Source organism: Oryzias melastigma, linkage group LG10 (assembly GCF_002922805.2).
Source record: "Oryzias melastigma strain HK-1 linkage group LG10, ASM292280v2, whole genome shotgun sequence".
In the NCBI taxonomy this organism is placed as follows: domain Eukaryota; kingdom Metazoa; phylum Chordata; class Actinopteri; order Beloniformes; family Adrianichthyidae; genus Oryzias; species Oryzias melastigma.
Genome location: NC_050521.1, coordinates 20,851,254 through 20,876,844, shown reverse-complemented (window position 1 = coordinate 20,876,844; position 25,591 = coordinate 20,851,254). Strand labels below are relative to the sequence as shown.

Genomic DNA, 25,591 nt, shown 5'->3' with positions numbered 1-25,591 from the left:
TCCACCTCTGACATGGAAGATTGTGTGAAAAAAGATGACCTCCACAAGCATGTTTAAGGCTTAAGCATGGAATGACTACAAAATAAAAAAAAGAAAAATCTCAGTAGACAAAACATTTGAAAAGAAAAAACATGACAATTCTGTCAAAACCTAAGCTTTGTCTAGCTGCCACAGAGCTGCTGAATAACTTTCATTTTTCAGTACTGTCTGAATGACTACCATACATTTTTTGAACAATTGAAATTAATAATTTGTGACAGGACTTTCCATACTGAGAAAAACCTTAAAGCTGAATTTCACAAGTCTTTTCATTAGTTTTATCCAAACTAATTTACACGTAGGAAAAAAGGTAAAAAGACATTATCAAGACAAAAAAAAAAAAGAAAAATACAAATTTAAAAATCTTCCTTGTTGCATGACTTCACATGCTTTCATTTAGTTTTACTTACATCTCTCAAACTTTGTGACTGAAGATCTAAAAAAAAAGAAAAAAAAAGAAAAGAAAAACAAATAAAACCATATAAAATCAGCACCGCTTTATATATAACTTTTATTTAAAATGTAGAGATACCCATCTTAACATTATGCTGCAGGACTTTAAGAGAGAAAAAAAGAGCATTTTGCTTTGAGCTGGTATCTTCCAGAGCCCACAAAATGGCACTTCTGGAATGAACTATCCTCATTAAAGTGGGGGTGGACACAGATTTCCAATGGATAGATAAGGAGTGATCCAAATCCTGGAGTTTAGTCAGGGAACATACCATTTCACGAATTTTAAGTGGAATTTTCAGGGAATCTTCACAGCATCCAGGGATCGAGGCTGATTTTTCTACGTGACATCTCAATATCTTAACCACCAGTGGTTACCCGGACCTCAGCTCAGGCCCAACAGCAGGGAAACTTAACTAAACAGAAGGAGGAAAAAACAAAAACACACACACACCAAAAGGAAAAAAGGAAAGAAAAAAAAAAAAAGAGGCAGAACCCAAAAGCAAACAGAAAGACCTCCATCCACTTTGCTAACACAGTACAAGCAAGCTACTACAGTCCGTTTATAAATTACTACTTCACACCTGGTAACTTACTACAGTTGTAAAAAGGGTTAGACATAAACAAAAAAACTGTTTCTTAAGTTAAACACACCAATTCATCCCACTTTTCGTTTAAAAAAAGGGAGGAGGGGGAAAAGCTAATGGTTTTTCCTCAGACACGTATCGTTTCTAATAGGTTTTGGAAGTGGCCTGTTACATTATTGTCGAACAGGAAGAGCTTACCCAAGGTTATAAAAGTAAATTTATGAAACAAAGTCCTCTCTGAGCAAGCAACACTGAGTGTGGGTTGTCATTGGTCCACGTGGAGTACAAGTCAGATTCATTTTTTGTTGGATTTTCGCTTTTTCTTACAGAAAACACTTCTGTTTTCACATCTAAAATTCTCTTTAAATACAAAGCCCCTCGTCTCTTCTGCCAGCCGCAAAATCATCCTGATGACGGCTTTAAAACATGGACACCCCAAGGACCTGGAAGAGACAAACACAAGGTTAAATTCACGCCAATTGAACCAATTCAAAACTAACAGTAAACAGTAAACAACTGTTTCCGTGCATAAACAGAACAACAGAAGATGAAACATTTTCAGGCACTTTTATGTTTTATTATGTTGGGTTTTAAAGTAGACATTTTTTTTATTTTGTAAAGAACTTTGTGTTACGTATGTATAAAAAGTTCTTTATAAATAAAGTTTGATTCTAACGTAAATAAACAGTTAATAAACAAACATCCACTTAAAAATCTTTGATTTCTTCCACAAAAGCTTCCATAAAAGCTCTAAAACAAACCTTAAAGCAAATCCCCAAAACATCTGGAGGTATTTATCTACAATCTATCTCTCATTTTGACCAAATAAAAGAAGATATTAGCTATAATTTGTGCAAAAAAACAAGTGCCACACCCCTTTTAAATCATTGCAATATTGGATGGCAACATCTACAAATGATGAAATCCTTAAATCCTTTTTATTTAATTTACCGATTCGTCCATAATTGAAGCGGGGTCAAAGTAGTCTGGCTTCAGCTCAGATCTCTCCCGGCGGTTCTTGGAGGGCGGCTGAAAAAACAGGGATGAAGAAATGTAACTTCTCAGGCTTGTTTTGGTCTAGCTGGGAAACAAAATAATCTGGATTATTTTAATACCGTCTAGACTCTGGTAACTTCTGTAAAGGTAAATTTTCTTCACAAATACTGATAGTATTTAAACATGGCTTTATAATAGTTATGAAAGCTTGTTTGTGTGAATGGTGAACTTGCATTTGTTGTCCTGCATTACTTCATAACAGTTGTTGGAACCGCATGTTCTTTTTTTAAAGTGTCTTAAACAAAAGCAAGAGAATCCGACTCTTTGCTATAAAAACTCAATTTTAAATCAGTACAATACTTTCAAAAAATGTTGGCAAAATTCAGTGTTTCTTAAAAAGTCACACTTCAGTCTCACATGCACAGACGTGATTGTTTGGAACTTGTGAACAAAATTCATTAATTTATTCTTATTTTTTTAGCTCCAGATCATCAGTCAGACCAGAAAATAAATCTCTTAACATAGAAAATGCAGAAAAAATAATTTTGTAAACTTTTAAAACTGATTAAATGACACTTTGTGATTTAAAAAAAACTACTGGCGCTTTAAATACAATTTCAAGACTTAAGGTTTGACTTTCCTTGAGCTAAAATCCAAAAATAATTAACTTGGAGATCCAAGAATAATTTCATAAAACTCAATTTTCTGACAAAATTATTATCCTAAAAGATCATCAGACTAAACAAAGCAGAAAAGTCCTTTTTGAACTAAACCAGACAATCATTACAAATTTGCAAAAACAGTTTTCCTCAAAGGCCTTTTGGTGTCTTTGCACCCCAATTTGATTTAAGCTCCTTCAAAATAAAATCACTCGTTCTCTCTGCATTTTTATGAATTTAACCAGGGATAGCATTAGTTAAATATAAACGCTTTCCTCACCAAATCAATGTCCATGGTGTCAAAGTCCATGCCCTCGTTGAGGTCATCCATGCGACCCTCGGATGACATCATCACATCCTCCACAATCGGCTCCTCATCCTCCTCCATGAGGCCGGTGCCACGCCGACTGCACACAAAACCAACACCGCCATTACTGTAGAGTCGTTGGGAGCCGTTGATGTGTCCAGACAGGTGGGACTCTTACATAGCATGCTGCAGATTGGACCTGAGCTTGGCGTAGTTCATGGCTCTTTCTTGCTGCTGGCGCGCCTCTTCCTGCTGTCTCTGAGTCAGCATCCACGTCACCTGGGAACTATTCACACCAGAGAAGTGTAATCAGCGGGGCTTTTCATCACCTTAAGTCTGGTGTTTAGAATGGGCACATTAATCAAAAAGATAATCTAAGGTGTTAAAAACAACACGCTTTTCTCCTTAAGTCCTACTGAAAGAAAGAAGGGCTAAAATAAACCAGTCAGTCACGGCACCATCGGAGCCAAAACATGGCAGGTTGTTTGTTCAGACACTCGGCAACAACGTGCCCTCAGAAATGGAGGCGTACAAAGAGGAAATGACACCGATGCATTTCGCTGAAAGCTGCTCGGAGAATAAAAGATCTGCTGAATGGAGAGTTTGTTCTAATTCTGTTTACATAAATTAATAACATTAACTGATGCATTACGCTGTTTAAATGTCAGAGTGAGGATCAACAAAAGAAAAGTAATGTTTATCTAGAACGCTTAAGTACTTGGAGTTAATAGAAAGAGCAGTTGTGACAGACTTGATTTAGATTGTGGATTAGACTCCGGAGCATTTTCACGTTTGTTTCTTTTTCACCGTAGATTTACACCGACCTCGTGAAAAATGATTAGTGTTGTCCGATCGGGTTGTTCTGGAGGTTAAAAGAGCAAAACTCCATATAAAAAATTAAAATCTCTTAGTGTAATTACCAACACACGCCCATGTATACAAGCTAATCATCCTGATTGCAGAGCGGATAACTGTATAGAAACAATAAATCTGTGCGTCGTGTAAGAAAAACACAAGATTAAAGAAGAAATAAACTGTATCTCTTAACAACTTAGCTGAAGAATTAATGAAAAAAAAGAAATATTTGTTAATTATTGTTATCTAGTGGTGAGGGGAAAATAAATTGATTTTTTAGATGCATCAATTATGACCCATAAAGGATTTGGAATCATATTATGAATTTTAAATAAATGTATATATTTTAAAGTAAAATTTCAATATTACAATATTACAACGACTAGCTTATATTGTTTGATGTAAGTTAAAGAGCGTTTCATTGAAGCTGGTCTCATGATAAAACGTAGCATCATCTTATCTAAGGTTGTTGAATTCAGATTTTTAAATATCAAACTAAATATTTTTCATTTCAGAATTGTTAAGTTGATCCTTAAAAATGCACTTTGGTGCAGAAAAGTCAGTAATAATGATCTAGTGTCTTGTAGTAGAGAAAAACATTCCTAAAAAAATAAATGCAGCTCTGGGATTCTTTGATAATTGTTTCATAATCAAACTGTTGCCTCCTGAATCATAATCTAATCAAATCGTGCGATGGCTCCAGATTCCCACCTCTAATGTAAATTTCTGACTTAAAGACCCACTTTGATCATCTTTTGAGTTACTTTAAAAGCTCCCCCAGTGTATTTTATTATATATTATCATATTTTATATAGTATAAGTTACATTTTCTGGCATATTTTGGCCAGTCCAAAAAATATGGTGCGCTGTTTTTAGCTAAATAAAAAAAAATGTGTGCTGTTTTCTAGAAAATAGCTTTTGCAGAGTGCCAGAAGTTAAGAAGAAAGTTGCTCCTATTGTTAGAGGGACCGTTGCCAAGGAGCATCCCCGTTGCAGAGAGCCTGGAGAAGAACGTTTGTGCCCAGCCCAGCCTATTTTTGACATCACAAAATAGCTTTTTTTCTCACTGCGTTCTTTTTTTATCTGCTCCTGTTTTCAGAACTATTTGAATAAAAAATAAAATAAAAAGAACTGCAATTTAAGGACATTTTCCTATTATAATTCCACGAGAACATGTTAAAAACAAAAAAAAAATCTGAATTTGTATTTAAAACCTTAAATTAGCACCTCCTTGTCTGTTTTAACAGGCATCACCACTGCAGTCTGTCTACTTTGAATTTATCTAATTCTATTGATTTCTGTCTCATTAGAATTTACAGTGAGGCTGTCGGACAACAGAGAGCAGCACATGAGAGACCGGTGGAGCTTGTCACATATGAAACAGTCAAACAATACAAAGCTAAATAAAAGCTTCTAAACAGTAAATACTAGGAGGTTCAGGGACTAAAATAATTTTCACCGTCATCTGAACTAGAATGGAGAAAAGATCTAGTTGCATGGTGGCTTGTGGTAAAACACTTTAACTTTTAAGAAAACATTTATAAAGTCTGCAGTCATGTTGACACATGTATTAAATGTCTGGATTTTTCCACAGCTGTGGGATCTTGAGTTCACGCTGAATGTAAACCGATCCTGCTGTTATACGTGAAAACTGAACGTTGGGAGGAAGCACCAATTTAAAAGTCAATCTATGATGTGTTGAGCCGTTTTGTGGTTTGGTCGACTTTAAAGACAAGTTTTGTCTTTCATGCCTGAGGAGTAACTTATAATCTCTCCCGAGACAGAAGCCGTTTTCATTGGTGGAAATGTGATCTGGGTAACAAGCTCGGGGCTGCACGGTGGGATGACATTAAAAAAGTGAGACAGAGGAGTTCGTACTTGTAATCCATGGGTGTCTGGTGGTGCTGTGGTGTTTGCTGATGGTGCTGAGGGTGTGGGTGGGGCGGCGGCGGCTGCTCGTGAGGGAGGGGGTAGACCCCCATGTATCCGTCGTCCCGACTCCTCTTGGGGTCCCGCATGGCAGTGGAAGTTAGATGAGGGGAAGGCATCATGACGGGGGTCTGCATGCTCTGCTGCCAAACCTCGCCGCTGCTGCTCTCCTCTGAAAACACACGTTGACTTTGGTAAACATCAAGATTCTCGCTGGCTAATACATTCCCTCCTTATTTGACAACTTTTTTTAATTCAAAGCTGCTCAATTTTAATAAAACACAAAGCAGTTGCATGTCAAATAAGTCAGCAGGATTCTCTCTAAAGAGCTTTAGACAGTGAATATATTCTGAAAGATGGCGAGACTCCTGATTCCCATAGAACCAGGGCCTCTTGCTGAGCTAACATGTATGAAGAGGATCTTTGTAGTCCCACACAAAACAGAACCTCAATGCATGACCCACTTTTGAGAATATATTAAACTTAAAAACAATCACCCGCTATATCGCAGTTCACCTTTCACTGTCTCATATCACAGATAGATGACTGTGTTCTGCATCCAGATTGACTGTTGACTTTGTCAAGCAATCTCCTCTGTGTTCAGAGTTGCCACATTTCCATAAATCTTCCATCGTGATAAGATCTTTGTTTTCATTCTAAGACCCTGGACTTATTTTTCTATAAAATGTTTGTTTGTCTGAGAAAAGTGAGTGCAGTGAGGGCTTTTACAGGCTAAAACATACAGCAGATTTCAGGTACTGCTGGTTTTTTTTAAGAACATAACCCCTGCACTAAACAAGGGAGCACCGCATTCTATCATTCATGTAGCTTAATTGTTTGTACATTGTGTATTTTACAAAAATCAAATCAACTTTTGATTGCTTTTGTGGAATTTTGACGTTTTTCACTGTCAAAAGCAACATCCAGACCAGAAGTTTTCAATCAAAGGCATGAGTACCCCTGGGAATATTTAATGGTACTCTAAAATATATTTTAAATAAATTCATATACAAATGAAACTTCTGAACCATAACTACCCAAAAGAAATAACTAATTTGTGTTACAATTATAAGGACCTCTCTGACTGATTTAAACAGTTTCTACAGAAAACACGAGATTTTAGACTTTGTTTCACATACATTCATCCACAATAATTACTTCTCTTTTTTTTTGCCTAAAAATACAATATCCACATTAAAAGTAATGTTCAAATTCAAATCCGTTTTTTGCAACAAACAAAAATATGAACCTTTGAAATACTAATTTAATAAATACAAAAATCTAAACTCAGACTGTTTTTCGAATCTTGTTAGAAAAAGCAAATACATAATCAATGTTGTTTAGTGGTTGAATAGGAATCAATGCTTTTTAAGAAACAATCAAACAAAATATTTAAAAAGTAAAAACTGACCCACTTTTCGCTTAAGTTTTGTTCGTTTCTATATATTTTTCATCCTTCATACATGATCTCAGCTAATAAATTAAATTAAATTCAGTTAATCTGGTTCCACGTTTAGTTTTTTAATGTGTTGTGTACATAATTTTAAATAAATGAAATATATTTCTAAAGTAAACTAATGTGAACCCCTTAACTGCTTTGAAGAACAATATAATAAAACATTTTAACATCAACAGACGTGACTCCAGTTCTGTACCTTCAGGTAGTTTCCTCTTTGGTGCTGGAGTTCCGGCTGAAGCCACAGGAGGCTTAATTTTCTTGGAGCGGACAGAGGATCCTCTGCTGGAGTAGCCGCTCATGACAGACATGGTGTCGTCATCGCCACCAGCCTGCAGGGAATTCCTGTAGGAGATCAATGGAAGCCAGCAGTCTTCTCGCTGCAGAGCCATCTGGAAAGTCATGAAGCGCTCCAGGTACATGTGGCTACGGGAAAAGGAGGAGGACACACAAGACCAAACAGGTAAGTTTGTGCAACCAGTAAACTTCATCCAACAGGGGGCACAGAAGACACTTACACAGTCCTCTTGTCTTGTCTCATGAGTTTGGAGGAGAATTCGCTTAGGATGTCCAAGAAAGCCAGGTTAAGAGGTGGACCACCTTCTCCCTGTGGGCTGGGCTCCTTGAATGCAAACTCAATACCGTCCCTTTATTACAGGAAAAAAAGAGAATTAGAAAGGCTGAACAATCGAGAGAAAAAAACAGCTATTTAAAAATGAGTAAAGAGAAGGATCTATGAAGTTATGAGGTGGCTAAAACTCAACGTTTGTTTATTTAACAATATCAGATTTTATCTCAGCTGAAATTTAAACTATTTTAGTGAAAATTATGACAATTTATTTGCATTTCTTTCTCAATTGGCTTTGAAATTGCCACAGTTAGAAGAAAATTCCTCAAGAATTATTTAGTCATAGAAGGGATTATAAAGTGAACCCCAAAGAGTTTGGATAAAGATTATTCACAAACGCAGATGATTTAAAGAAACAGCAGATACGTCTACCCAAGATGTAACCTAGAATCTTTAAAGATTTTGCAAAAAAAAAAAAAAAAACATCTCTATAAGTTTTAAAGAAAAACTATAAGAAAAAACAAACATAAAAACCATCTTTCAGCTTTTTATGAGTACCTACATTCTTTTTTTAAATCCTTAAAATAAAATAATAAAATTCCCAAACTATTAACAACAGGGTAGCTTACTTGTGCAGCATGGCGATGGCGTCTCTGGTTTTTACTTGGTCGAGACCAAAGGTGAGAGAAAAGCGGCGAGCCAACTCTTTGATGCCGCAGAATGCAGAGGAGGAGCGATCAAACCCGTGACCCAGGTCAGACAGCATTTCATTAAATAGCTAGCACAAAAACACAGGTTCAAACAAATCAAACATTTGTACAATGAAGTCAGGGGGATTGTTATCGTTAAACGGATCGAGTGAGCTCGAGTGTGCACACTGACCTGCTGCAGACTGAGAATGAGCGTCTTGGCACATTGAATCTTGTCAATTTGCCGAGTTTTACTCATAGTTTCCTTGATTATGTCACCATAATCGTTGTAATACTGTAGAGGAGTTTGAACAAAGAAGAATTAAACTCTTTTACTGCTTATATTAGCAGTAAATGTTCATTTTTTTAGCCTGAAGAAAGTGATACTTGCCCTCATGTACTGTTTAAAGATGTCCGCTCCTGTCTTCATTTCTACCACACAGTAGATGATGAGTTTGCAGTAGGCAGCCAGCAAGTTCCTCCTCTTGTGCAGAGCTTCAATCTTTACTGCCTCATCATCCTGCTGTCCATCTAATCATTAAAAAAAATAAAAATAAACTTATTTACGCACAAAAATATGTAATTTTTTGTTATATTTTAAGTACCGGTGCTATTCGTGTCATCATCCTGGTCGATGAAGACGTGGTTCAGGATGAAGGAGAGCAGTTCAGCTTGTAAAGAGTCTTCTGGGGAATAGACCAGGGGCTCCAGGTGTTCCCTTCCTCCAGACACCATTTGGTGGCTGAAGATGAGCAGAAGATCACAAAGGATCGTGAATGCCTGGAGGAGGAAAGAAAAAGACAGTTACATCTCTGTTGTATGTTCCATCACACAAAAACATAGTTTATGAAGAACAACTGAAGCTTAAAGATCAACAACCTAAACTCCATTACAAGTATAGAACAAAAATCTTGCTTTTATTTTTACGCACAAAATAGAAAAAGTTGGAAAAATAAGTAAACTGAAGCCAAAAAAAGCTAAAAAAGCTCAAATATTCTCTCCCGTCTCACCTGTTCTTTGACAGCTGTGTTGACATTGGTGAGGTAGCGCTGACACATCATACAGAATGCCCTCATCTGCTTTCTCAGGGTCACCAGATCATCCTGACACAAAGATTATTTTTAATAACTTCATTTCGCATTAATCAGATCCTCAATCTAGTCCAGAATTGCAGACGAGTCTCACCTTTCTGGAACTGCCTTCAGATAACTTGGCCAGCTGCCATAGGATAACGTAGTGGGTACACTGCAGTGAATGAATGACTATCTGCTCACAAAAGTAAGGAAAAGAGATGACAAAAATATGGTTGTTATTAAGTTTTACGTTTTTATAGGAACATTTCTAAATTTGGTTGCGATTTTCTTTTACCTGCTCAGGCATGTCGCCGTTTTCAATGCCCGTGTTGAGCAGCTTGAAGTTGCTGGTGAAGAGATCCCATCCTGAAAGGTCATGTGCACTGAAGGAAAAAAAAAGTTTAGTTATGAGAGACCCAGGATAATTGCAGCGTAGGGCTGGGTATCGCCAATAATTTCCAGAATCGATTCAATTTTAATTTTTTTTTTCGATTGTTTTGATCCACTAAATTAATTCAATTAAATGTAGACACATTTGGTTAGAAAAACATTAATAATCTATACACATGTTTTGAATATGTTTATATTAATCTGATACAGTTCACATAATGTAACATCATTTATTAGTGAAATTATAATGACATTGGTGATACCATACAGTGTTACATGGATTCTCTAATAAAAAAACTCCAACAGTTGTTCTGGCTCTCCTGGAGAGCAGTTCAGTTTGGCCACTAGGTGGCGATCATGCTGCAGCATCACATCTCCAGAAGAAGAAAAAATATGAGCAAAAACGGTACTTTAGACCCCAAACGGTTACTTTAAAAAACATTTCCTTAAAAGAATTTGGAAATTTCATGCATGCGAGTATATAAAGATGTTCATTTAGTCAGCAGTGTATGTTTAGGTCGATCGAGCGTTAGCATTAGCCATCCAATTGAAATCTGTTAGCATTATGCGATAGATTGATCTCTACTTTTATTGATCTATTAAACTTTGATGGATTTGTTGATTTTATCAACCCAGGCCTATGAAAGGGCTAAAATATTCATTTTGAAGGACATGAATGCATCATACTTGTGAAATGCTGTAATCCTCTTTAAAGTTGACAAAACTTGATAAGCATCATCTTCATCAGCATCTTCACCCTGAAGGAGGATATTTTTATTAGAAAAACAAGCCCACTCATCTTGTCAAGAAAGAAAGTAGGATACTTTTCAGAAACATTTAAAAACAACACTTTAAGCTCCTTTATAATGGTACGACTAGATTAAAAAAACAACTTTTCTCTTGTATAAACATCTCTAATATTATAATGGTTACATTGAAAACTAAAATTGTTGCAAAAGTCCTTTTTTTTATCTTAAAAAAAGTCAAATAGCATTAATAGACAGGCCCACCTCCCGTAGAAAATCTTCCAGTAGTCTGGTGAACTTGTCCACAAGTTCATCCAGAAGCTGCGAGCGAGCGATGTCCACCCTGTTAAAGATTGTGAACTCCTCATTGCAGAGGGAATGGTATGTCTTGGAGCAGGCCTCCAAAACTTCAGTGTCTGTGTGCTTCTCCACTATTTCTTTGATCTGACGCAGCAGGGCTTCGAGGTGCTGCAATAAAATACATAAAAATAAATCAAGTTTTCTTCTTATAGTCACAAATGACTATCATAAACATCTGAAAACTCTTTACCTTCTCCAAACGACCTGTGGTGTAAATTTCCAGATCAAAGAATTGAGGCAACAGTAACAAGTTGGTCACCTTTTCTGCATCAACAGCATACTGTAAAAATTTAAAAATATTACTTTAAGGGTCTGAAACATTTGTTAGCATCAAACTTATCAGAAGTGCTGGACTGATGTTGCATACCTTGGCCAGAAGAGGGGGCAAAGCTACGGCAAATAACTCAGTGATTTTGGTTCGGTCATCCAGCTGAGTCTTCTTTTCCTTTGCTGTCATTACCTGAACAACAAGTTCAATCACTCATTATATTTGGTTGTAGCAGATGCAAGTAAAAAACACACCATCTTAAAATGAAAGTGTATTATTGTGGGTTCAACTTGTACAAAGCCCTAAAAACAAAAGGATTTTCACTCTTACCCTCTTCCCAGTTCCTCTTCCAACTGGTGGATGGCATTCTGCAGCCTGGCGTACAGTGCACAGCATGATTTCAATCAAAGCCGTCTCTTGTCTGTCTGTAAGAGCTAAAAACACAACAACAAAAATTAGCTTCCTTTTTTTTCCAATGCATTTTAGTAGCAGGGACCTGCAGGAAAAAAACAATGCCACACCTTCCTCTCCTGGCAACGGGTCATCCAGGAGTAAGCTTATCATACACTCCCAGTCCTTCAGTAGCTCTGCACCACATTCCCAAAGGGAGTCCACAAGGTAAGCTGCGTGCTCATGGAGCTAACAAGAAAGGTGTTTGAACAAGCAAATGAAATTAGCCTTCAGTCTTTAGGCACGTGAGGAGAAGTGGAACAGATTGATTCTCTGAAGCAGATTACGATCAATTACCTCACTCTCGAGGAAGAAAAATACAGTGGTCTTAATGAGGTTGGCATTGGGGCTTTGTCTGCCTCTTCTTTTGGGGGCACCCTCCTCCTCTGGTTCCCGCTGGCTGAACAATCTGTAAAGAATTGTTTAAGTTAACATGCTAAACTGACAATTTTAAACTGAATTGGAATAAAAAACTATACGAACACTAATGTTTGATGGTAAATCTGTAAAGATAAGGTCACTAAACCTTAAATATTTACTTTTTATAGAGGAACTCTCCAGCTGCCACCGCTACAGGCCTGTGCGCCGAGTACACCAAATGATAGACGCTCTCACAGTCCTCAGGGGTCAGGACCTCATCTGTACTGCTGCAGGGAGAAAAATAAAGAGCTTTATACTAGTCTTTAAAATTTTGAGAAAAAGAAATGCACTGAACATAAAATATGTTTTAATAATGATTTTTTTTAAAAATGCAAAAAATGACCACTTACTTTAAGACCAGAGTGAGCAGTTTAATGGCCTGAACTGCAACATCGTACTCTTTGTCCAGAGTCATGGAGACGATCCGGTCCTGAGAGGAGACGGTTAAAACACGTTTAGTTAAGGAGGTGATTTGTAAATAAAAGCTGTCATTAACAGATGTCTGTGAGTCAACAGATCTGCTATAAAGCCACTGCAGATGGAGAAATATTGTGCTAAAAGTGTCCAGCAGGTGGTGCTGACCTTAAAGCGGCTGGTGAAGAGTTCCAGTCTGGCGTTGAGTTCTCTATTGTAGTACAAACCCTGCAGAGCTGTCAGACACTTCAGACGTACCTCGCCTTGCTGGAATGAAACATAGTAAAACAGAAAGTTTTATTTTACAGCAGAATGTTTGCATTTGTGCAAGACAAAATAACTGAAACAGAATAACCAAAAAGGAAGTTTAAGTCTCGCTTACCTTGTCGTGCATTGTCCAACCCACATACTTCAGATAGCTGTCGTTGAGGAAGGCATCACTGTAAAGTTTCATCCAGACTCCAATCTCCTCTATGCAGATCGCCCTGATTTCTGCTATTGAATCACTGTCAAAACAATAAAAAATCTGTCAGGTTGAACGCACGAGTGGAGTCATTTAAGCAATAACCAAAAAAACAAACAAATTCAGGTGAGATGTTTATCTTATGACATACCGATATCGGTGTACAAACACTCCTTTGAATATCGCATTCATCATGTTCTCAATCTCATCTTGATTTTCTTGAAGCTGTAATGCAGAAAAAGGTAAAAGTACATGAGCTGTATGATCAAACATTATTTGATTAAACAGAACAGAGCAAGAGCTTAAGCAGAAGACATTTAGCTTTGAAGGGCAATCACCTAAACAGGTTTTATATTTTCAAAATAAAATAAGAAATACTGAAAACAAAAACGTCTGCTATCAGGGTTAATAACATCCTCACAACTAAAGAGAAAAAAGTTCATCTTTGCCGAAACCAACCGTGTTTCTTTTGCCAGAAGACTCTGCTTCTGTTTAAGCTTTAATGTTTGAAAAAAACTGTAAAAACTACAATTTACTTGTAAGCATCATATACATGCTCACTCTGTGGTTAGAAACAATTTGTCACTGAAAACCGAAATCAGCAATAAAAAAGCGATAACTTTCCAACTGCTGTTAAACCAATCACAAAGTTTTAAAGCAAAAGCTACTCTTAAGCATTTGAAACCATCATGCCAAACAATTCGATTCATTTTTGTTTGATGGATTATAGGCCAAATTTAAGCTTTTTTAATAATTGTGATGCCCACGTACAACTTAGATATTAATGACATTACAAAACTTTTATAAACATAACAAAAATAAGTTATATTAAATGATCCAACCTATTTTTTAGCTACTGTGATAAAGCAAATTCCCCATTGTGGAATCAATTAAAGTTTTATCTTCTTATTCTACTTTTTCCTATACATTTTTTGGTTACATTTATTTTTTTCTCCTAATTGTATACTAAAAAAAAAACAATACAACCACGAAGAACTTATAACTAAATATAAATTTAGATTATGGTAGTCAAAAAGGGATCCCTTCAGTAAATAAATAAAAATTGGAATTACTTTTTTTTATTTTTAAAAAATAAAAATCTTATACACACACAATAACTTTTGGATGAAAAAAAAAGTAAAGTTTTCTTTATTTATTCAGATAACAAAAAGGCCAACTTATTACAGAAAAATCTATATTTTTTGTCTGTTTTCCCTTTTGTTTTCTCAAAAATATCAAACTTGATATTTTACGCAAAAAATAACCTAACAAGAAATCACTTATTGTTTGTTTAAATTTATATATTGCATGAATGTGTTAAAATAACCTTGAATAACCTGCCTTTCAAACAACATAAAGAAGGAGGTAAAGGGCCGTCACACTTACCTCTTTGCGCTTTTGCAAAAGCAGCTCCAACCGGTCATTTGCCCTCTTTGCAACCATCTTATTCCTCTCTGCTTCATACTGGCGCTGTGTGTTATCCATGTTAATGCTTAAGTTGAGAGCTACATTCACCAACGCCGTCATCAGCTTCATGGCTAGTTTGCAAAAAATAAAAACATTTTGCATAATTTTAATACTGATAGAGCCAGTAAATACATTTTACTGGGTGGACAAACAAGCATTAAATAAGATACCCTTCAAGAGAAAAAAAAGTCTCCTTTTTAATTTAAACTCTAGTTTTTTGGAAAGCTGGAGAATGACACTGAATTAAACCGGTTTTATAATAAATATATACTAAATTACAATTCAATAAGACTTGGCTAAATTTTTTTTTTCTTTTTTTGCCTTTTGTGTAAGACTTCAGTACAAAATAAGTTGAGAATTGTTGAATAAACAAACTAAAAAGAAATAGTGGATCCCAAAAGCAAGGACAATAAAGCCATTCCTCACACAGTAAAGAACAAAGCCAAAGTGTTTTGAGGTCACACAACACACCTGTTCAGTTGACAGTTAGTTTGGTGAAACATTTAAATGTTGCAGGATAAACAACATGTCTTCAGTAAATCATCACGGTAACAGTTCAATTCTAATGTCTTAAATGACTAGTTTGCCATTGGAAAAAAAATATAATCGCTGTATATTACAGTCCACATAAGTGATTAATTTGAAAAAAATGCATCTTATTTTTTTGTAATTTTAATAACTTTACAGTGCTAGTATAAGCTTGACTTACCCGCCAGCGTTGAGGTGTGTCTGAAGGCTCGGACTTGGGAGTCTGACAGTCCCGTGAGAAGGGAGATGACTGTGTCCATCATGTATTCATCATAGATGATACTGTACTGACACTGGCGCACCAGAACTGAGATAAATTCACAAAAGCTTGATTTGAACTTCTTCCACTGGGGCCCAGCTATAGTGAGAGGGTAATCTCCACTGTCCTGCAGAAGAAAAAGAACACAGTGGAATAAAATACTAAAGCTAATCACAGTTTTGGAAGTTACTGTCAAATTAAGTTTTCTAAAAACTTTATTAGCTATTCAGTTTTGTGTATCATCACTGCGAGTTGAAGTACCTCATCAAATTCCTCTGTCATGCGTCTGATAATTTCAGAGTTCTGCATGTTGCGAAACATCTCCGCACTGACCACACCTAGCAAGGACAGACAAATAAAGAGAAGAGACACAAAAAATTAACAATTATTAGTTTCCTTGATTATAAAACAGAGTTGAACTCACTTGCTAACTCTTTTGCGGTCTAGTAAATTATTTAACAGCGCTATAGGTTCTGCATCCTGATTGGCTGTCAACCTTATCAATCAACCTCGTCTGTCCAGTGTCTGCTGCACATAATGCCACATGTTGCCACATTTATATCTTCCATCACAAGATCATTGTTTAGTTCTACAAAATTGGATTTATTTTTCTATGAAGGTTTGAACTTTGACAGTTTTAAACAAAAGAAAAAAGTGTGAAATTGTCTGACTAAGAAAAGTTTTTTCTGAGGAGTTTTACAGCCTCAAACATCTATAATTTTACTTTTAGTAGATCTAGAATGAACATGAGATCCCTAAATTCAAAGCACACATGTTTTCGCAAAAATATACATGGAAAAGCATACCTTTACATCCCGAGCACTGGATAAAGAAATTGATGAGATCTAGTAGTGCTGAATCTCTGTCGTGTTTGTAGGACTCAATCCAGTCATCGACAACAGACTGCAGAAAAACAGAGGAAGAGACATTTGCAAAAAGATAAACATATAACTGTTCATTTTGTTATATAATAAGAAATGACTCCAAAAAATCCTTTGGTCACTGTGAGTCTTACCTGCATTGCACTCCTTCCGAGCTTTACAACCTCAAACAGCATCATGTTTTCCATGCCGTTTTCTTGGTGGTGGCCATTTATGCGGCCTGCGCCCTTTCCTCCTTTGCCTTTATCCCCAATTGCTTTCTTGCCCTTCTTTCCCCCCTGGGATAAATATTGGAAAAAAAGACAAAGATCAGGTCTCAAAACAACAAAAAGAACACACACAAACTAGCTTTCAACTAATATGCAACAAACTGTAAATACATTAAAAATTACTACCTTTCCCTTAGCTGAAGTTGTACTCCTTCCATCGAAATCCTCAGAAAAGTCTGTGTCTGAGGAGAATCTTGTGTCTGTATCCCTAGTAAGCACATATAAATAGTAAAATGAGCATTCACGCTAACATCAATCTTAAACTACAAAAAAAAAAAAAATACTCACTGAGGGTAGGCGAACTCTGTTGGGATTTCTGGTGCTGCTATCATTTCTGTAACATTTTCTGAATACCTTCAACTTGGAACTGACTTGAGATCCTCAGCAAACACAAGATGGGAAAGGCCACATGTGACCTTAAAATACAAAACATAATTCAGTGAGATCTTTATGCACATTTTTAACCACGTTGCACTACACTAAACAAAGATGTTTTGATTTATACAGAGGAGAAAAAAAATGAATGAAGTGGTTTCAGAGCTCAAGCTTGTGTGAGGTAAAATAAAAATTTCACATGGTAACAGGGGGTGGGCACAGCCTCCACTGTCACGCTTGCCACCTTCCCATTGGCTTCCAGTGTGTCATCACTCCTGCTTGTCATGCGAGTTAGACTGGAGTATCATCCTCCATGGCCAAATATGGCACGGCTCAATCCGCCCAGTACAAAACCAAACCAATCAAAGTGCAGTATCAACATCAACAAGACACCGCAGGCCAAGGAGTAGGAGCTTTTTCAAAGTGGATAGCAGAAGTAACTTTTCAGAGGTGGATATTTTAGCGGCCTGATTCTCCCACTGAATGCAAATGTCTTAAATTGCAGGGAAAAGCCCACCAAAAATATATTAAACTGTACAGTAAAAGGAAAGAAAGCACCAATGATTTCTTATAAATGTACTATATCAGCTTTAGTTCACTTTGTACTGATAGCTTAAGCACATTTTTTACAGTTGGATAAGCAAAAATGAAAATAAAAATTTAAATGTGTTCAGTACAAATCTAAATAATGACCCACATTTAGCAACATGCGATTTGAGCAAAGAACTGATTTAAGAGTCCTAAATGTGTTTTTTATATATATTCAAGAGAGTGGAAGTTGCTTCCACAGACGAAAAGATGCATAAAATGGTTACTTATAATATTTACATTGTATTTAAACTGATATTTTTTGTAGATTGTGACCACGAGCCCATTTCCCAGGAAGTGAGGGCAGCATTGCATGTCAAGACGAGAGAATACGATGGGTGTAGACTGAAAAAGTGGCGCCAAATCGCATCGACAATCCAATAAAGTTGCCCATGTGACCCGATTCTAAATTAATTTCGGTTAAATTACTCCACAAAACAGATCTGGTTGCTTACACGCGTCTAACGACGCCGCACACTTCGGGTTCAATTCCCTCCAACAACGCCGGCACAGCAACGCTCTTTGTCGGTTCCTGTCAAAATTGACACCGGTGCGCTGCTGGTGCTAGCGCCACCAGCTAAGGAACCGAGGATCTCGGGGTATTTTCCTCGACGTCAGCTAACTAAAATCTAACGTAGTAAGCATGCACGACTCGGTGCAAACAAGGGAAGAGTAGCTAAAAGCAAGACGGCATACTTTTATGACACGAGACTTCACGATTTTACCAGCATATCCACTCTTGTACGCCTTAAATTTTCCGACTATCACAACAAAACAACGCAAGCTCTACTGTACAAGCTAAAAATTAGCCAGTGTGTAATCGCGCTAATCAACAATGTTTTTAGTAGTCTGGGCTATCCTTAGCTCGTATTACACTTACATACGGTGCTGGTCTGAATAAAAATAAATCGAAATACACACTTTGCAATTTACAAGTTGAGAATAACTCCCATTAGTCAGAAAATGCTAACAGCTAATGCTAACGTTACCTTAAAAAAAACATCACGTCCTTGCGTCCTCCATCTTGCCTCGGGAGTTCCACTGCCGTATTGCATAAGCAACAAACACTCTGTTTACAAATATATTAAGTCCTAATACGGTATTCGAAATTTAAAATTACTTATTTCCGCTGCAAAGTGTGCGTTTGGCGCGCGCGAGCAAAAATGTGGGATTGTTAGCTTACTGGCGATTAAGTTGCTATCTACCGCGAACTAGCAAAGCGACTTGGTACAGGCAGGCAGCCGCGCTGTGGGCTCTTCTCAGGCTAGCAAAGCTAGCGACATAGCTAGCAAAATACAAATCAACTAAGTTCCAGATAGCTCTCCGCCATTTTACATCTAACTTACCTTGTGGTAAAATGTAGTCCCGTTTGCGATCTTAACTTGTGCTAGCCTTTCGCAGTCTGTGTCTTAATCCAGTAATAATTATGTAAAAAGAGTTTAAAAGTCGCGGTTAGAGGCGGTTTCGGACGTTCTCTCACCCCGCTTGCTCCGTAGTTCGGTTTGTTGTTTCGACGACCTGGGAGGAGGAAATCCTGGAGCAGAGCTACCACCTAGCGGCCACACCGGGCGCGTGAACGACAAGTGGCTTTAACTGACATCTAGTGGGCATGAAGGGTACTGCAGTTTTTAGGGGGAGGGGGAAGTCTTTTTTTCCCTTTCATTTATTTATTTATGTATTTAATTATAAATTTATTCGTTCGCTCCATTCTCTTTTAGGGCAAGAAAATTCAGCTTTGATTCTAAAAGAACCTTCCATATTTTTCCCATATAATGCAATCAACAAAAATAAACTAAAATACCAGTAAACAAAACTGAGAGTAGAGTTTAAGGCACCTTAAGAGTTTCATTTTTGCTCTTACATATAGAGCTGAAAAGCATCTGTTCACCTGGAAGTTGATTTAATCCATGTGAACCACAGTTTTGCCAGCTGATTTATTTATTTATTATTTCTGTCAGATTTTAGAGACTTCCTGGGGTTCCTAAATTTCAAAGTAATTCATAAATATGCAACAAAACTTTAAAATCAATTCTTTCGTTAACTGATATGAACTAGGAATACTAAAGGATGTGGTCAGTTTTCCTTGTTCCTAGGTTTAATATGTTGATAAAAAAGATTCGTAACTTGAATCTTGGTCGTCACCCCACTAGAAATATGCTTTTGTGTTGTTATGTTCACTCAGCAGCCTGAATGACATCCCCCGTCATATCAAGTTTTTTTTTTTTTTTTGGAAAATGTGCTAGAGCTTCTGCTAACAATCTGTTAGCCATTGGCAAAAACTGTGTTTTTTTTTAAAGAAAAACCCACATACCTCGCTATGCTGCCCATCCCCAAAATGTCTTGCAAAGAAACAATTAGAAAAATCGTGTAAGCAAAATGCTGATGATCTTTTTTTCCAAGTTTTTTTTAATCACAATAAATTACACTAACTTCCCATAAAAGAAAAAGTTAAATAATAATAATGTTATCAAACTGATCTTCATTTAGAAACTGATTTTTAACAACATTATCTTACTTTTTAAGGCACCAATAAGTTTTGAATGAGTTTTGATATTTTAATCCCAAAGTTTTCAAATCTATTTGTTTTCACCACCTACCAAAATTTGTTGGTTATATATAGTTCACATTTGATGTTGAATCAATTTGTGTAAAAAAAAAAGTAAAATGCGATAAAAAACATTTTTTAATTAAACTCAAATGTGTTTTGTGTTTGTTTTCTATTTTTTAATAAATGCATTTAATTTTTTTCTGTAATGAGTTGGAAATATTAGTTTTTTGTCCTGTGTTTTTTACAATCTATGCTTGAAAGAAAATAAATCAATCAATCAAATCAGTATTTTCATTAAATCAAAAATCATCTAAATTGCTACGAGATGTTTTATTTTCTTCTAAAATGTATATGTTTATTGTTTTTTTTAAATATCTTTATTTTGTTATTTCCCATTTTCGTTAAATTAGAGCAAAAGAAAATCACTTTTTAGTAAGATTTCATTAATTTTATTTTGAAAAATACTGTGATGGATGAGGAATCTTAAATTTTAAAACAGTTATGATATAGACAAGCTGAAAGTGGAATAAACATAAAAATATACTCACTGTTGATAATAGCAACCAAATGAATGATGTGCAAGTAAATCATGTTGAAAAATTCTTTATTATTAGTGTTAAAATAATGTTTATCTGGATTAAACATTAAATGTTTTAATATAAAGAAACATTTCAGAATGAAAGAAAACAAATCAGTTTTAAAACTAAATATTTGCTTGATTGCAGAAAATAAAACAAAATAACACAAATTCAAACCTTGGAAAGTTTAAATAGATGCATAGATGGAAACTAAAATAAAGGGAAAAGTTATTAGTATTCATAAATAACCTGGAAAAAATATTGATTTTTACAACATTATATAGATAGAATAAACTTTATCCCTTCAAATCACTAAAAAAATATTTAGATTAATTCAGATACATTTCTAATGCAACAACATAAACAATCTTTACATATATTATAGGGTATGCATTGTGAATGTAGTTTTATATTACAAAATCACAACATGGAGATTTGTGTAAAACAACTGATGGAGGAATTCCTTATCTTAGAGCAAGGCGAAGAGTTTTTACTCTCAGCTTCTAAAGAAAAGTGTTTGTTTACTTAAAAAAATAATAATAATAATAACTCATAAAAATCTTTAAAACATAAGTGTTATAGTGCACATATTAATTATGGGTGACTTTGCATTATTACAAACAACTTTTAGCGTTTTCTTGTGATGTAAATGGCTGTCATTTGTAAAAGTAAAGCCATGTATTAAATGAAAATAAAATTGGGAAGTTGGGAAAAATAAAAAAACTCCTTGCCAACTTGGTTCAGAGAAACCGTTAGCTCCAGCTCCATAGTTCCTCTTTGTTTTTCAGCTTAGATGCTCACAAACTGCCTTTTTTTAAACTTCAAAACGAAATCTCCATTAAAAAGAATAGCAGCAGCCATGTTGGACAAGAGTGCTTCTTTAAGCAATGAAGGTCTGGATTTTCTGCGCTATAGTTGCACAGCATATCGGACACTGATCCAGCTTATCGGAACACTCCTTGCAGCTCGCCAGATGACCACATGGGATGAAGACGATGCCCACGCTCTTGTCCAGGCAGATTTTACAGCGCTTCTCCCGACGCAGCTTCTCAAGCTCCTCCAGCGGATTCTCAACTGGAAAAAAGAAAAAAAAAATGTAGTATTTAGTTTCTCATTTAAAGACTAATTAATCTGTCCACAAACTTTAAATGAGGTACACAACATTTTACATTAGATTAAAAGCATACGTAGGCTGTGCTTTATAAAATTAAATTATTTGAAGAATTTTCATCAATTCCTCTATAAAACCAACAAAAAAATAATTTTAAAGTTAAAAACAAAATGAAGTTTAAAGGCAAAAAAATAATTGAAAAACAAAAAAGATCACTGCAAATTCATTTAACTATAAAATAATCAACACATCTCAAAAGTGTGGGCAACAGACAATAAAGGGATGGAAAATTAAAAGAGCATCATTTAAAGAGGCAAAACCAGGTAAAGATAGTCGGTGTTTGATATGATTTCTATAGAATTACTTGAAAGAGAATCTTTTATTGATAAAAATAATTTGCTGTAAAGTGATGATCTTACATTTTCACAAAATTCACATTCCATTTGGATTCACATTTCTATAAATATAATGTAACTTAGTAAAAATTAATTTTTACTTCTAACCTACCTTAATATCTTGCTATGAATTAAAAAATCAAATCTATCAGTTTTTCCATGATTCTGATTGTAACGACTAAAATCTCTACCTGCAATAGGCCAAGCAGGCCACAGGGGGGTGCAGCAGGGTTGTTGTCTGGGCATCCATACATTTTTCAACTCTGCAGTGTTGCTTTGACCATGCCTTAAGATTGGGATTTATTTTTTAAGTTGTATAATTTTGGTTGTGAAATTGTATTTAAACCCAGCAGCTGTGGCTCCAATTCATTTTTTTATAAACAGAAGCAGAGCTGAGGATTTGATTGGTTCATATTTAGAAAGATGTATAGACTGAATTCAATGACTAACTCAAGGACGAATAATCAGACAGTTATGTGTGTAATCAGTTTACAAATGCAGGATTTTTTTTTAAACTTTAAACTGTAAGGAAAACCCATTTAAATTACTTCATAAAAATATTTCACATGAGCCACAAATGGCTCTTTGATCCCTTTTTGCAGCTCTTTAATTGAAAAATAATAAAATTTTTTCGTTTTTAACAGTAACATTTTTTGTCATTAAGCAAAACAAAATAGTTGAGCATTTTGACAGATTTTTATGCACTGTATACCACAGAAATTCAGTTGAAGGTCAGTAAACACAACCAGAATTCATATTTAAGGCACGCTGGATTATAAGAGACTATTTTTGAACAAAACTCAAGGATTTTAAGCGTGCCATTGGGTGCAGAAAATATGGTAAGGTTATTTTAATTACCTCTGATTTTATTTTAACTTGTAAGGTTTACAAATCTCTGGCTGAGATGCATAAAAAAGAACATATTAAACAGTGTTTTTTTTAAATCACTGCTGACATCACACCACCTACTAAAACCTTTGTTGCATTAACATGATCCTTTTGGTGTACAGGGTGTCTTTTATTTTGAAAGGAAGTCAAATAAATCCCTATTCATCATTATGTTTTATTTCTGCAAGAAAATAATCCACTAGTTTATTTAAATTTATAATGAAAATAACAATAACATAAATACAAATCTTATTTTTCTTAAGCATAAGGTAAGATTAAATGGTTCCTCCTGGGTTTTAGTCAGTGAGAAATGATCTAAATGTCTCTACGAGTGCTGAAAGTTGCAGAACCCTGGATTAGGTCTTCCTTTGCAAAAGGTTATGTAAAAATAGAAGATAATCCATAAATGTTTACCTTTCTCCTCCTCTAAAAATCCATTTTGATGCTCTGAATCCTGGAAACAAAAGGGTCACATGATCACTTTTTTGGAAAACCCATGAAAATCCTTTATTTGTCTGAACTGAAGATAAATAACTATTTTTTAAACATACCCTTTTAAAGAGTTTATGATTTAAAACATCTTGTAAGTTTTTTGAATGCAAAATACATTTTCCTCCTTAAAGTATTTGTTTCATTTTCAAAAACAATTTCTACAAAAACTAGAAAAGTGAAGTTGCAGAAGTGGATTTTGTAACCAATGAGGGGGATTAATACCTGTTACCTCTTTTGTGTGCTTAGGTCCTTGTAGCTGAATTTTATTAACAAATTCTTGGCCTTTTTCTGATAACAGAAAGCTGCATCTAAAATAAAAGAAGAAAAAATGATATATGACATGTATATATAAATATATAATCATTATACTATGGAAAAAGCAAAGATGGAGGCTGTTACCCGGGATAATATTTGGCATGTTCTTCCCAAGGATCGTCTTCGGAGTCCCAATCCGTCAAACCACCACCACATTTGAAGCAGAGCACCTTGTCTCCTTCTCCTAAAATTAAAAAATGAAATCTTACATTTAGATTTAACAATAAAACAATAATTAGAAACGGCGATGTTTGAACACACGTGCTTTACCTTTGCTGTAGAAGCCGGCTTGAGCGAGCAGTTCGTGGTCAATAGGGTGCTGGACACGTGCAAAAGTAGCAAGTCGCTCCTCCAGATTTTCCATATTACTTGAAGGTTTGCGATGCCTTTGTCTGCTGCCAGTCTCTTCATCCTCCCCGGCATCCTCTGGCAGCGGCACATTTCCCACGTCATGGCCAAGGACGTAGAAACAGTGGGAATAATGTGTTTCGTGTTCTCTCCAGGGGCTGTCCCCGGGTTCCCACCCGCTCAGCTTGCCTCCACAGCAGAAACACTGCACTCTATCATCCTTTCCTAAGTAGAAGAAACCTGCCTGAGCCAGATCTCGAGGCCTCACTGGAGCAGAACTCGGCCACGAAGAGAAGGTTTTAAGGCGGGCCTCTTCACTCTTCATATTCTGGTTCCTTGGGTACGGGGTCTCATCAACGACGGCTTTTGTTCTCAACTGGTAATCCATATATGCTGCGGTTTCATCGTTAAGGCTCCCATTGCTGAGAGGCATGTGGGGATTTGATTTAAAACTGTTGTTGTGTGTGCAGCGGAGAAACATGCATGATGGGGAAACCTGCATGGAAGGGAAATGTTGAATTTTGTCATTTAAAAAGAATTGTCAAACATTTAAAAAAATATATTTATAAACAAAAATAATTACCTCTTTGTGTCTGTCCACCGGTGCATCTTCCTGGGACCAGTTTTCGACCGTTTCCTGGCAACTGAAGCAGCGTACGCGGTCAGAATCTCCAGTGAAGAAGAACCCAGCTAAAGCCAGTCGCTCCGGCGACACCTTCTGGCTCCAGCTGGAGTTGCAGAATGATTTCAAACGATTTTTTATCTGAGAGTAATCAGTCGTGGAGTCCGATTCCCAATTCCCATCTTGGCTGAGGTCACACATAACGGACACAAGGAGCTGAGGTGGTAAATACAAAGTCTAAAAAATAATAAAAGAAACATTAAAATGGTTTAAGTTAAAAGTTCTTTGATTAACATGTGATGGTAGATTTTTCTTGATTAAAGTCTCACTCCAATCATCTTTTGATCCATTTTAAAACCGTTGTCTTTTGATTGTGATAATGTTGTTATTAGTCAAAATTTAAAGAAAAAAATCCTGTATACTTTTTAAAGACAGTTTCAGCAGAGCGGCAAAAGTTCATTATAAATATGTCAATAAACTTTGGAATTGGTTAAGCAATGAACTAAAACAATGTCCAAATACCCAAATATTTCCGATTGGTATCAATACCAATCTTTACTTGATCTGCAATGTGTAGCAATGATCACTGGATTAATGTGATAACATGTTCTGATGATAATCAGTAAGTATTACATATATGTTACATAAAGTGTGAATCATATTCATGTTTACTTAAATGATGCAAGAACAATTTCTGAGGATAATCAATAAGGTTAACAATTTTGTTACTTGACAAAAAAAATCTGCATTTGATCTGAATAGAACCAGATTATGACAACTGTGGGGTGGGATTATGTACATTTGCTTC

The 25,591-nt window shown here is 35.8% G+C and overlaps 2 protein-coding genes across 5 annotated transcripts in view; both read right to left on the bottom strand.

Moving 5' to 3' along the window:
- Window positions 1-526: 526 nt before the first annotated feature.
- stag2b (stromal antigen 2b) lies at window positions 527-19,099 on the bottom strand. Of its 3 annotated transcripts, none has more exons than XM_024283493.2 (34): window positions 18,967-19,099; window positions 16,812-16,939; window positions 16,650-16,731; window positions 16,389-16,532; window positions 16,180-16,276; window positions 15,635-15,711; window positions 15,296-15,500; window positions 14,506-14,657; window positions 13,271-13,344; window positions 13,039-13,162; window positions 12,825-12,923; window positions 12,593-12,672; window positions 12,362-12,469; window positions 12,120-12,231; window positions 11,894-12,011; window positions 11,703-11,806; window positions 11,472-11,564; window positions 11,295-11,384; window positions 11,009-11,212; window positions 10,686-10,756; window positions 9,904-9,991; window positions 9,721-9,801; window positions 9,546-9,638; window positions 9,141-9,315; window positions 8,927-9,066; window positions 8,729-8,830; window positions 8,476-8,624; window positions 7,797-7,925; window positions 7,478-7,704; window positions 5,772-5,994; window positions 3,217-3,324; window positions 3,012-3,138; window positions 2,028-2,105; window positions 527-1,519 (listed from the first exon to the last, which is right to left on the bottom strand). In XM_024283493.2, the coding sequence occupies exons 2-34, from the start codon at window positions 16,853-16,855 to the stop codon at window positions 1,496-1,498; spliced, it is 3,822 nt and encodes a 1,273-aa protein (XP_024139261.1). In that variant the 5' UTR covers window positions 16,856-16,939; window positions 18,967-19,099; the 3' UTR covers window positions 527-1,495. The 3 variants fall into 3 exon arrangements, with proteins under 3 accessions (XP_024139261.1, XP_024139260.1, XP_024139262.1); XM_024283492.2 differs by having other exon boundaries at window positions 18,833-19,094; XM_024283494.2 differs by lacking the exon at window positions 18,967-19,099 and adding an exon at window positions 18,476-18,743.
- Window positions 19,100-21,115: 2,016 nt separating this feature from the next.
- LOC112153690 (X-linked inhibitor of apoptosis) overlaps window positions 21,116-25,591 on the bottom strand; it is a 6,359-nt gene continuing 1,883 nt past the window's right edge. Inside the window, exons 2-7 of one of the 2 annotated variants that reach the window (XM_024284057.2) lie at window positions 24,745-25,020; window positions 24,084-24,657; window positions 23,898-23,997; window positions 23,728-23,806; window positions 23,421-23,460; window positions 21,116-21,686 (exon numbers count right to left, since the gene is read on the bottom strand). In XM_024284057.2, the coding sequence (XP_024139825.1) occupies window positions 21,493-21,686; window positions 23,421-23,460; window positions 23,728-23,806; window positions 23,898-23,997; window positions 24,084-24,657; window positions 24,745-24,984 (1,227 nt within the window). In that variant the 5' untranslated portion in view covers window positions 24,985-25,020 and the 3' untranslated portion in view covers window positions 21,116-21,492. Of the gene's footprint in view, window positions 21,687-23,420; window positions 23,461-23,720; window positions 23,807-23,897; window positions 23,998-24,083; window positions 24,658-24,744; window positions 25,021-25,591 lie in introns of both variants that reach the window. The other variant, XM_024284058.2, reaches the window with a different exon arrangement.